Raw genomic sequence first — 12,272 nt, 5'->3', positions numbered from 1 at the left:
GATTTTGGTCTGTGTTGAAGTTGTTGACTGAGCAAGAAGTGAGATTCTGAGGGGTTTGCTGGCGGCTACTGCGGACTAAATATAGCCTGGGGTTAGCTTGCAATTATTAAGCTAGAGCTGCCACCATTCCATACAACCATAATTATGTAATAATGCTTTGGCATGTGCTTTGCCAAAGAGGTAAGCTCCGTATTAAAGGTATTAAAGAGCGCTACGGGTATGAGATGTAATTTACAAGTCCTTGAAGTGCAACCCCACCTGGTAACGAGTAAAGACTCCAGCATCACCATCACTTTCACTGAGTCGTGTTACCAGCTCAGCCGGGTGCTTATAGTAAACTCGGCCTCTTCCTGGGGTGTACACTGGTTAAAGCACGTATTTGTGTAAAAGGACATTACTCAATACCCGCGCGATAGGCATGATCTGTAAAACCTGAAAACTAAGGCTCCGTTGCAAGGCTGTATACTGGTTAAGCAGAACAAGTTGAGAATCGATAAGGCCCGAGAAAGAAAATGGTTCTCAGAGCTGATGGATTAGACATAATATTTGAGCCATGTACTGGAACAACATGGAAATCGCACAGGTTTTATTTGTAGATCAGTACTTGGTGGCAACGTTCCGCTATGTGCATCATACGGCTGGAAATATGATACCTGTTAGAAGGAAAGCATGTCAGTGACCAGATTCCTTGTGAGTAAGAGGACACTTGATAACATGGCTCAAGTCTGCATTCACCAACCGCGAGAATGGCCGTATGAGAGGTATGAAGAGGACTCGATCAGTTGGCTGTTCCAGACAAAGTTCAACCCCTAATTGCCCATGCATGTTGAGTGACACTGACCCTAACTGTGCTTCCAGATACTATGGGGCATGCATTGCTTCATCTTGACCACAGTAGCCATGGGGACAGAGTAGTATCTGTGTCCATGTTTGTAGCACAAGTTTTCAATTATTGAAAATATAGTCCGGGTAAATGCGAATAATTCTTTGTCTACTAACACAGCTACTAATCCCTGAGCTAGATAGCCTTATAGGTTAATTTTCGTTTCCGTATAAATACCTGGTGCGGCTGCTGATCTATACAAGTTCTATAATCTATCTCTAGAAAGGGGACATATTGGTTATCACTAAATGGCTACATTATCTGGGTCTGTGAGAGTTCACAGCCTATAGCAGACATAATATTTTTCGGACCGGTCCAAGCCAAGACCACTGATGCGAGGAAAGAACAAAAGCTTCGTGATGGCTGACCCTCGTGTTGGACTTCCAATCAAATTGTACTTTCGGATAAACGGTCTCAATGGGATATCTCATCGACTCTCTTGCATTGTCTCCACACATCTGCGAATCAGGTCTGCCTGCTGCGTGATATATTGTTCAGTTTTCTCCACAAATCCATGTATACCATTAATGTCATCTAGCTCTGGCAGACCGTTCTTTTTAGCCGCTTTGGGATCCGCCGGCCAGCCAGGTATTTCATGACCGACATTGAGCCGCCAATATTTGGCGCGCATAATTTTCGGTGCATATGCATCAAGCAGGGTCCGGAAGAGAATGTGCATAATCTCAGAGTTGGTTGCATTCGCAGCCAAAGAAACTGGCATGTTAAAGATACCACCCAAGGCCCTATTTTTAGGGATGCCTGTTCCAATACTGAGAAAACAAGAGATGGGTCGACCAGCGCCATAAACGCTTAGTACTTCATTCCATAGCCTGAACAAACATATATCAGCATTGAAGAGCGTGGTATCATAAGAAGACAGATGAACTCACCATCCCACAGGATTGTTTGCGCCAAGGCCACCATCGATCAGCGTTTGGCCTCCAACCAGCATAGGGCGAAAGTACGTTGGCGCGGCAGATGTTGCCCGACCAGCTTCCCATATTTTGATATTTGGCAACAGAGATGGCTGTTGAGTGTTGGTGTAGGAGCGGAGGAATACGGGGCTTTTATTGTTAACTGCCGTCTCATCAATGGAGAGCACGAAGCTAAGCAGAGATGTTAGTAATGCAGTAAGGTTCAGGGAGAAGTAACAGTGAAGAGTAATACACTTTACACTCGTTGCCCTCGTCTAATAGAGGCTCATGCTCATTCTTGGTACGTTCTTTGATAACACCCCGGAGAACGCCTTCTAGTTTGGAAGTATTATACTTGGTCACATTCACCCAATTCTCAGCTGCTTCCATCCAAGTGTTTGTAAATACTTGGTTCATGAATTTCTCATATTCATGAATGCACTCGTCAACTGACATCCTCAGTCGACCTAGCATGATCGCACATAGCCTGGCTCAACATATTAGCATTAAGTCTTCCCAACACATACTTAGATGTACTTGCCCCCCAGTGCTAGTGCCAGCAATCATATCAAATACCTCACAGGGTTTTGCTGGCTTTCCTTTGGTCCCGAGCTGCTGCATCACGTTGCGCAAGATATGGAGCGACGATAATCCACGCACACCTCCTCCATCTTTGCTAATATGTCAGCATGCCTGAGATATTTAAACAGGGGAAGGAGAGGAGCTGACCAAGACATAAGACACGTAGCGGTTTCTCGTTAGCAGCATCGAAGCCATCGGCACGCATGGGAGGGGTTTCAAGATCATAATCAGTGTCATTCTTCTCGTTCAGCTCTTGGAGTGCATTTTGGAGGTACTTGAATCGCTCAAATCTGGCGGGCTCGTATATGGCTATATCGACGGGTTGGGTCCATTAGAAAGAACTTGAAGAAAAAGTAAGAAAAAGTATAGGTGGATTCCTAACCTGGCTCTTTGCTAATTTGCACAGCCAAGTATCCCTTTAGAGCTCTAATTGCCCACATTTTGAAGCGAGCACAAATTCGAATGGCAATGACATTTCCCACCTAATTATCAATCAATAGGTAGAGATTCACTGGAAAGGACGGCGCACATACCTCAAGTGAACGCAGTGAATTATGTGTTTGGTCGAAGACCATACCATGATTCTGAACAGAAAAGCATCATCTTAGCACAGGACTACATGGCATTCAACTCATGTAGTACGTACCGATTTAAAGTTCGGCGTCTTCATTGGATTGAGGTGACTCTTCCAAACATACTGGATGTTGTTCTTGATCATTGGTTCATCCTTCTCTTCATTCTCAAGAATAGCTAGTTCAAACCATGTCCAGGTTCCCGCGTCTCTGTCACCGACGAATCCCTGGTCTCCAGATTCGGCAAATAGTTGGAGGAATTGAATACGGCGAAGGACGGAAGGAGTGATAGGCTGGTAATATGTTAGCCGGGAACCGATCTATGCGGGTTGTCCAGTGTGCAGAGTTTACCGGTAGTCAAAACCATATCGCGGCTTTGATATTACCATCTTCTGCTTCTACTTCTTGAAACTGTTCGCACTTGACAACATACTGCCCACTATCTTCTGAAGACAGCTTGTTTGGAAGAGCCGGGAGATTTTCCACCTCTTGCCTAGTAAATGGGCTTAGCATGTTAACGGTTCACCAAATGTTCTCTTATTCAACAATGCCTTGGTATATGGGCATAGGATTTATTGATTGATTGACCGATATTGTGGTCGGTGAACATTGACATTGAGAGGCTTATATGTGCATTGGGTGTGAGCATCTCAGCTGATGATCAGCATGGCAATTTCATATTTTCTTTCCCATCCGTAGCACTACGCAAAGAGCGGTAAAGATCCACCACGATCGGCATTGTGGGCCCACAGATATTGAGCAGCTATGTTACGAGCTCGAGGGATACTGATTTCAAAACATCCTCAGCCGCAGTCCCGCAGCTGCTAGGAGAGAACCTCTCGCCTATTCCGCCGCAACACGTTGCCTGACCCACACGGTGGGGCTAGAAACTGACATGAATGAGAAAAATGACCCCTGCAGCTGAACGCAAAGGTGTGATTACTCGACTTAGACCCGCATATTCTGCCTTCTGACCGGCTACATTTGTGACTTGCCGTGCATAGAGTTTGCTCCCATGGCCGCCGTACTGTCCGAGGCAGGGCATCGACCTATCATTGTTGCCTCTGAGTGAATGGGACAGGCCAGGTCAACTCCACAAAGGCTACTCGCGTACATAGAAAATATTTCACAGGTGAGATCGAAAGCCAGCTAGTTTGGCTTGTACTAACACAGTACATTCTGACACTGCTTTCAGGTACTGTTTTCTTATTGCATATGTCTATGCTTTCGCCGGAGATGAAAACCATTTGACGATAGAACCAGTTCTTCTGGTAAAACACATTACTCATATTGAGCTCACGGTATTCGAGACCTTCGAGGCAGAACATAATGATTATGGGCTCATACCAGCAGAGACCACTAGTCTGTTGAGGTGCCGCAGTATCCAGTCGTCATACTTTAGGTCTGTGTCTACTATTGATAGGGCTACGCAGTATGTGATCAATTGAGTTGGTGGCTGGCTACACTGGAAAGTTCCGGGAGCTCGGACCTGGTCGGCAATCTGTTCAGTGGATAAGTAAACCAGTCGGCAACTAGGCCAAGATACTAGTTGATCTTCTGAAGACTTCCGGTATTATAATTCGTAGATAATTAAACGGAGGGTTACAGTAGATACATTTAATTGACTAATATCCAATGTTTTGCTGTAGGTGCACTTGGCATACATAAAACCAATGAATTTCGGGTGTGCAATGTCAAGAGCCTGTTTGAGGCGATCAGAGCGATCAGAAAATCCGTGGAAACTGCAGCTAAACGTACTATACCTTTTGGATGGATCAAGTACCCTGCAGCACAATAAACATTCGGATAATATGGTATTCTTTAAGCTTCGGCAGAGCTACTTTAAGGCACAAATATTCAGGGCATAAGAATCACGAGCGACATAACTGAACTAAGGAAAGATATTCAATACAAAGGGGCAGCAAGGACATGGGGAGCATTCTGCTAGTACTAAGAGCTGTCTCCCTGCAATACTCTGAGTGGGCAGGTTTATCTAGCTTGTTTCGGTCAGGCGGTTTAAAGGAAAACACCAGCCTTCAGGTTTGAAATGTATATCCAGGATATATCGAAGGAATGAAGGGTTCGTATGAAGGATTTGCCTGAGAAAGATTAGTGGGAACCGAGAGGGATGCCGTACGCTATGTCTTCTACTAGGCTATGTGCTAGCGTGAGGTGTATGACTAGGGGTTAGGATTTTCTATTTCTTTCTGCCATACAAGAATCCCACCTTTTCCTTCTTACTCATGTCTGCCATCCATATGCCCCTTAACATATGTCCACGGCTCTCTTATCGTCCCCGGTATCTCTCCTCTGCTATAATAGCTCCAGAATCAACATCAAATCAGGATCAGCAGCGCTCAATGAAGCTCAACAATGAGTCGAAACAAAAGCATATTTCAACTAGGGCCCTTTCTGAGCATCAAAGTACCGAGAGTGTCCAAAAGCATTGCCCCGATAAGGGCGTGTCTCGTCCAACACATCCATGAGATGTTATCTCGGATTGTTGGTCACTCTCTCCGCCCCGGCTATATCAAAGGATCTCGCCTTCGTTCCCCGTTCTCAGCTTTGCTACGCATCTCTTTTCAGTAACGCTAATATCTTTCCCTTCTTCCCAGTCTGGGATTGCGCAACGTCTAACATAGTAAGTCATGGGACAATCCATACGCACAATGTGTACTAAAAGCCGTGGTAGCCTGGCCATAGACTACCGGAGTTCAAAATATGCAGCAAGACTCTTGGTGGTCATTGGACTAGCTCTGGTGTAAGTGTACTTGATCATCGGGGTGCCCTTACATCCCACTTTCATGTTGCCTCGCAAAACTATTAACCAATACAAAACTCCCTGCGCTTTCCACTGGCCTGTTGACCACGTATAAGCTAACGTCGGCCGGCTTATGGCTTAGTAGTTAAGCACAAGGCAATCCCGTCTAATGTATATCTTGGTTTTGTGTGTGATTATCTGCCATGTTATTTTGCGTTTCAAGGTAGCGTGCATACTTCTTGCTGGGAGAACTTTACACTAGGTGAACGGTGGATCGTAGTGTGGAGAACCCGCGAACCCATGGTCTGCTCCGTAATGGGAAAGCAGAATTGTTGGCTCGCATAAGCAACTTGCATTAGTGCCATTTTAGTGCCCGGTATGAGATCATACCCGATACTACAACCCAGATCTTCTATGAATCATACCAGAATGTGTGAATTATAAGAATTAAAGGGCTCCCCTTGCGACTGAGGAGTAGAACACTTTTTCAATATCTCTCTCCCAGTGCCAGAAAGAACCATGTCCCAAGCAGAAGGTTATACGCATAATGGACCTGTCGACTGCAGCCTGCCTTTTGACACCAAGAATCTGCAGGGAAAGACGGCAATTGTCACTGGAGGTATAGTCTCATCCGTGTGGTGTGCCAAGCTGTAGGTGATAACTAACTTAAGCAGGTGCCAATGGTCTCGGCGAAGGCTATGTTCGCGCCCTAGTTGATAGAGGGTACGCCGCCAATCCTAATCACAAGGAGTGCCTAACACACTACGTAGCGTGAACGTCTGTATCGCGGATTTGAATCAAGACAAGGGAAGGAAATTAGAAGCAGAGTTACAGGGGTCCGTAGCTGTCCTAGGGTTGCTACTATAATGGCCTCACTAATTAACCATCCACAAGCACCAAGTTCATCCAATGCAACACCGCCAGGTGGGATGATCAAACGCGTCTCTTCCGGGAAGCCGTCTCCTTTTCACCAACAGGCAAGATCCACTACGTCGTCGCCAACGCTGGCATCCACCGACCAGATGAAGTTTTCCTGTACTCCGGCGACGATCAAGAACCAGAAAAGCCGGACCTGAGTACCATCGACGTCAACATCCAAGGAACACTATACACAGCCAAGTTAGCATCCCACTACTTCATCAAGCAAAACGGACAGACTCCCTCACCCGAACAAGAAGATGCATGTTTGGTTTTAATCGGCTCTGGTGCAGCCTTCCTCGACTGCCCTCGCGCGCCTCAGTACTGTGCCAGTAAATGGGCTATGCGGGGTATCATGCATTCTCTCAGGAGGACGGCATTCTATTACGGAAGTCGGGTTAATATCATCTCCCCATGGTAAGTAGTCCTATTCGCAGAACTTGAGCGACTTGTCCATTGACCTATACGTAGGTATGTGAAAACGAATATTCTCTCTGAGGAAGCATTTGCCCATGTTTCTAGCCTTGGGGTAGTATTGGCCACAGTTGAAGATGCAGGAGAGTGTCTCTTGCGGATTCTCAGCGATACTGGTATCAATGGACACTCTATCTTCGTCTCGGGGAGGAAATGGGCTGCCAGGGGCTATTTAGATTTAGATTTGGAGGATTATGCGGGCAATGCGCTTATCCAGGACATTCAGGAGGATCAAATGAAATCGGCACCGCCGTCACTGGGGCTGTTTTTGTGAGGGCAGCAGTTATGGGTTCGTACTGAATATTAGGATCGTACTCATTTTCAAAGAATAGATGAATATGATAACTTGTCGATGGCATCTTTCTGCAGTAAACACCTAATGGTCCATTACGTATGCTGAAGCTAAAATGATGGACACAAATAACGATACCAAGAGATAAAGATTGATGAACGGGAAGGATTGAACCACGGATAGAACCAAACAGGATGACGACTTGAACCAAACGGTGAGCACCAAAGGGAGAATAAGTGTATTGTTGCAATGTTTATCTTTGCGCACTCATCGGTCAAGAGCTTTGGTCTCTATGTTCGGTCCCTGATGCCTCAGATTTTTCCTGATGCCAGACATTCGATGCCGTAAGCAAGTCTAAAAATACCGAAGGACAGACCCACGTCAATGAACCATCTACCACAGCCATGACATATCCAAACTGGAGCCAAACAAGGGCTAGCCACCCAAGGTCTGCAACACAGCCACGCCAAGATGGTAATCAGGTTGCATTAGTGCCGGGAGCTAAAAACCCTAAGCGACCCAAGTTCTGTGACTCGGAGATAATGGAATAAATCCGCCCCGCTGTGGTCATCCAACTCTCGGCAGATCTGCGGTACTCAAAGACTATAGGATATGGCTCGAACCGATATCTAGTGGCTTTGCGGTTCTTGGTACATTCCATGGTCCTTCCACGCTGGGTATAGGATCGAGCCCGTAACGGTTACTTCTCAACATACTAACTGGACCGCTATGATGCCCAACGCAGTTTGAGCAATCACCTTTGAAGAAGGATTATATTGAACTTAGTAACCAGAATAAAATGTGATCGAGCGCTATTGATAAAACACAAACAAAGATGTCGCGGCTATTCTCTACAGTGTTGAAACTTCTCGCGCCATGTGGAGTCACAAATCTTAGAAGGAAACACTCGCCCATCAGATAATTAACCTTAACCTATGAAACATGATAAGTCAGGCATAGCCACCAGCACTCTCAATCCATCATTAGGCAACACCATATCGATGAGATCAGCCAATGCCAACCGACCATTCGGAAAGACTTCCACTCGCTTGGCACTTTCTCCCCGCTCCGAGAGATCCGTAGCCACTGCAGGATGCGGTGCCAAGTCGGAGGCGAGGCTGTGCTCTCCACTGTTCTGCTTGTTAGGGTACAAGAGGAAGGGTCGAGGTAGTGCTGTCAGCGCAGCGGGTCTTGGGGATGACGAGTCTGTCTTGGCTTACAGAATGTATTTCGCTCGGTATGTGGCAGATGCCCATGGGGCTTTATACTGATGCCTGGTCTATGTGGGTCGAGTGTGGACTTACTGAACGGTTGATTTACAATTTTGTGGTGCTCGGTAGAAGCTTGGTATCGCTATCGGTCGAATCTCATGGTATGCCGATTATAAATCCATTGCGAACAAAAGACCACGATGAAGTATATATATCTATATGTGTAACCTGTATAGCGTAGTTGTCTTCAGTAGCAGAGCTCCAGTCTCGTTATACCTAATCATGAGAATATATCCAGTCCTCCTACTATTCGCACCTCTATTGGTCCTCCTCTCGCATGTTCAAGGTGATTAGCATCCCAGCGCAGGGCTTCATTATACTGATACGGCCAGGGCACTCGATACGTTCCCCGCCATCACAAAAGGCAAGCCAGCTGGAGTCAGTTGTCATACATACACCGTCCCAACAGATCGCAAGCGAGTCCGAGTTCGATATCACATTTAGGATCCGAGGGCAGGATGACGAAATCAGGCTAAAGCTGGAGCGAAACTCTTACCTACTCGTACATCGCCCTCAAATCCAGTATCTTGACACAGAAGGAGTCGTCAAACGGACTGAGTCATTTATCGAAGAAGACCAAAGGGTATTCAGAGGTGGAGTGTGGATTCAAGTACCAGGTCGACGTTGGGAAAAGGTTGGTTGGGCACGGATATACATCGTTCGTGATGGGGATGATCCTCTGTTTGAAGGTACATTTAGTGCCTTTTCCCATTACTATGATGTAAGAGTATTAAGGGGCACGGTTGAAGAAGTTGGTCTCCCTGCTAATGACGGCTCCATGGTGGCATATCACTCTTCAAGGACGGACCTGCGCCGTGATATAGAAGATTCAACTGAGCCATCCCACTGCGCTGCCGACCAGCTGATACCCCATTCCTTGACCCCCCGGATGATATCGGTTGAGGACTCCTCCCACGGGTTGTTTCCGAATACACCTTCTAGTTTGGAACGGCGTCAGTCAACTCTGGGTACAGATGATCTGGTCAACAGTATTGGCAGTCACGCTGGCTGTCCTACGAGCAGAAGAGTCGCATTAGTCGGAATCGCAACCGACTGTACTTATACAGCATCGTTCGAATCGACGGAAAGTCTTCGTCGAAGCCTTATCAACATGGTCAATACCGCATCAGAACTGTTTGAAAGTACCTTCAACATATCACTTGCTCTTCATAACTTGACGATTAGCGATGCAAATTGTCCAGGCAGTGCTACAGATTCCGCACCGTGGAACGTTGGATGTTCCGAGGGAGACATGAATTGGCGCTTGCAACAATTTTCTTCCTGGCGGTCTTCACTGAGCGATACAGAAAACGCCTACTGGACGCTCATGACCGGCTGTCCGTCGGGGTCAGAAGTTGGTATTTCATGGATAGGCCAACTATGCAACTCTCAATCAAGCACCAACGTCGTAGCACGAACGTCAAACCAGTGGCAGGTATTCGCGTAGGTATATTTGCCAGATTAACATTTCCAATGCCGACTGACTTTTTGCATAGTCACGAATCGGGTCATACATTTGGTGCAGTCCACGACTGCGATTCCAGCACATGTTCCTCCAGTACCCAGTGCTGCCCATTGTCCTCGTCCACGTGTGACGCGGATGCTCAGTACATCATGAATCCATATTCACAGTCCTCACAGACAGAATTTTCGCCCTGTACAGTCGGGAATGTCTGCTCCCTACTAGGGTCACGATCAATGAGAACAGGTTGCCTTCTAAGCGATACGAGCAACATACCGACCCTAACGGCCGGAGAGTGCGGGAATGGGATTGTCGAGGCCGGCGAGGACTGCGATTGCGGTGATAATTGTGATGATAACAGCTGTTGTGATGGATCAACATGTCGCTTCCGCGATGGTGCGGTCTGCGATGATTCAGCCGGACCGTGCTGTACAAACTGCCAGTTTGCATCATCCGCCACGGTGTGTCGTGAGAGTACTGGAAGTTGCGACATCCAGGAGACATGCACTGGGAATTCCAGCGCTTGTCCTACCGACAGATTTGCACCAGATGGGCAAACATGCGGCAACTCATCCGGTCTATTTTGCGCCAGCGGAGAATGTATGAACCGGGATATGCAATGTCAACGGTTGCTGAACACCAATAGCACGGGCGTATCCTCCTGCAATAGCGACTCGTGCACCCTCAGTTGCTCAGTTGACTGGTATGGCTCCGGGACTTGCATGGGCATGAACCGGCAGGTGCAAGACGGGACTCCCTGTTCGGACGGGTTCTGTCGAAGCGGGAGGTGTCGGTCTGATAGTGAGGATAGCAGCTCATGGGTGGATCGCCATCGGTCTCTGGTTATTGGACTGTCTGCCGGAATTGGTGGGGCCTTGGTCCTTGCAGTGCTATTGAGTATAATCTTTTGCTGCTGCTGCCGTCGTAAGAAGACCCCAACGAAGGGCATTCCACCAGCGCCTCCCGTGACAGGTCAAGTCCCCCGTGTGCCACCTCCATATGCTCCTGCCAGCCCTACCAGGTCTATAGCACCACCAAATTATCGGTATGCATGAATGATCCAATATCTGAATACGCGATATACAATTCCTGAGCGTTAGATTACGAAGCAATGTCAAAACTATTCGAATGCCTTAATTTGCTCCACATGTAGTCTTCTACTGTAGCTGGAGGACCTGTCTCCAAATAAGAGGCCGTTCTCCTCGCCTCATTCTCCAAAGATTGCTAGAAAGTAACAGCTCTGAACACCCCCGGAGCAGCCAGCCCCACTTTCTCGCAAATCCCTCCGTAACCTCCCAGTTGTTCGGGTCCGAGGGTTCTCCCCACACGAGTAGTGTGGCGCCCGTATTCCTAGTATCCCAGAAAGCCATCAGATCATGACAAAGATCGTCGTCATCTAGCATATCCCCGGCAGTAATAAGGTTATCTCGCATGTGCGGGAAGGGAAAGAAGTCCAGCCAGGGATGATGCGGTACACTTCGTTGGATCAGTGTTGGGCGCAAACTCGGCGGGATATTACCCTCTTGGAACCCAGGTTGAACGAGATTGAATATGGAGATCGAGTCGTCACTCTTGGTCCAGTCATTGGTCATCCCTATGGCGCATATATTCTCAATGATGGCTCTATGAACGTTCAGACGGCTGAGACTGATCAAGTGCTCTGTTTTGGGCGACCCCCGGAGAAAACTGTCCCGGGCTGTCGCTTCGAACCATTGTCGGAACTGCAGTGCATATGGTGGGGCATGGGCACATTGAAGGTCCTCTGCAGTTTCCACATGAGATCCATCGGATGGGCTTCGTAGTACAATTTCTGAGCTTCCCGTAGAGGACGCAGCAGATGTGCCTTCCGGTGGTTCGACGACTATTCCCTTCCTCCTTAAGCCTAATATTCAGGTCAATGATCATACCCCTCTTCCCTGTGCTCCTGAGGAACTAGAGTGCTTACGGTATGCCCTCTGACTATGTCGATTTTGCAGTCGCCGCCGTTCCTTGCGATCTATTATTCCCGTCCAATCGTCTCCGGCGGCCCGCACCCAGGCCTGCTGGGGCATATGTTCTAGTCGGATACTAGAGGGCCTTGTAACCCCTTTGACTTCTGGAAGGTTGTTCATTGTGAAGGTAATCCTGCTGATCTATGCACGAG

The 12,272-nt window shown here is 47.5% G+C and overlaps 4 protein-coding genes across 4 annotated transcripts; 2 read left to right on the top strand and 2 right to left on the bottom strand.

Moving 5' to 3' along the window:
* Positions 1–1,310: 1,310 nt before the first annotated feature.
* On the bottom strand, positions 1,311–3,464 carry ANOM_001675 (uncharacterized protein; the record flags this gene model as incomplete). The annotated part of the gene is made up of 9 exons (XM_015546932.1): positions 1,311–1,713; positions 1,774–1,989; positions 2,051–2,264; positions 2,325–2,468; positions 2,527–2,688; positions 2,762–2,861; positions 2,913–2,963; positions 3,026–3,244; positions 3,354–3,464. The coding sequence occupies 9 exons, from the start codon at positions 3,462–3,464 to the stop codon at positions 1,311–1,313; spliced, it is 1,620 nt and encodes a 539-aa protein (XP_015410871.1).
* Positions 3,465–6,231: 2,767 nt separating this feature from the next.
* Positions 6,232–7,378, top strand: ANOM_001674 (putative short chain dehydrogenase/reductase; the record flags this gene model as incomplete). The annotated part of the gene is made up of 5 exons (XM_015546931.1): positions 6,232–6,331; positions 6,387–6,435; positions 6,483–6,548; positions 6,607–7,047; positions 7,102–7,378. The coding sequence occupies 5 exons, from the start codon at positions 6,232–6,234 to the stop codon at positions 7,376–7,378; spliced, it is 933 nt and encodes a 310-aa protein (XP_015410872.1).
* Positions 7,379–8,889: 1,511 nt separating this feature from the next.
* On the top strand, positions 8,890–11,184 carry admA (ADAM family of metalloprotease ADM-A; the record flags this gene model as incomplete). The annotated part of the gene is made up of 3 exons (XM_015546930.1): positions 8,890–8,953; positions 9,000–10,110; positions 10,164–11,184. The coding sequence occupies 3 exons, from the start codon at positions 8,890–8,892 to the stop codon at positions 11,182–11,184; spliced, it is 2,196 nt and encodes a 731-aa protein (XP_015410865.1).
* Positions 11,185–11,286: 102 nt separating this feature from the next.
* ANOM_001672 (bZIP transcription factor) lies at positions 11,287–12,240 on the bottom strand (the record flags this gene model as incomplete). Its single annotated transcript, XM_015546929.1, has 2 exons — positions 11,287–12,011; positions 12,075–12,240. The coding sequence occupies 2 exons, from the start codon at positions 12,238–12,240 to the stop codon at positions 11,287–11,289; spliced, it is 891 nt and encodes a 296-aa protein (XP_015410866.1).
* Between the last annotated feature and the right edge of the window lie 32 nt (positions 12,241–12,272).

Source organism: Aspergillus nomiae, assembly GCF_001204775.2.
Source record: "Aspergillus nomiae NRRL 13137 chromosome Unknown contig00022, whole genome shotgun sequence".
Classification (NCBI taxonomy): Eukaryota; Fungi; Ascomycota; class Eurotiomycetes; order Eurotiales; family Aspergillaceae; genus Aspergillus; species Aspergillus nomiae.
This window is presented reverse-complemented; position numbering and strand designations above follow the sequence as displayed.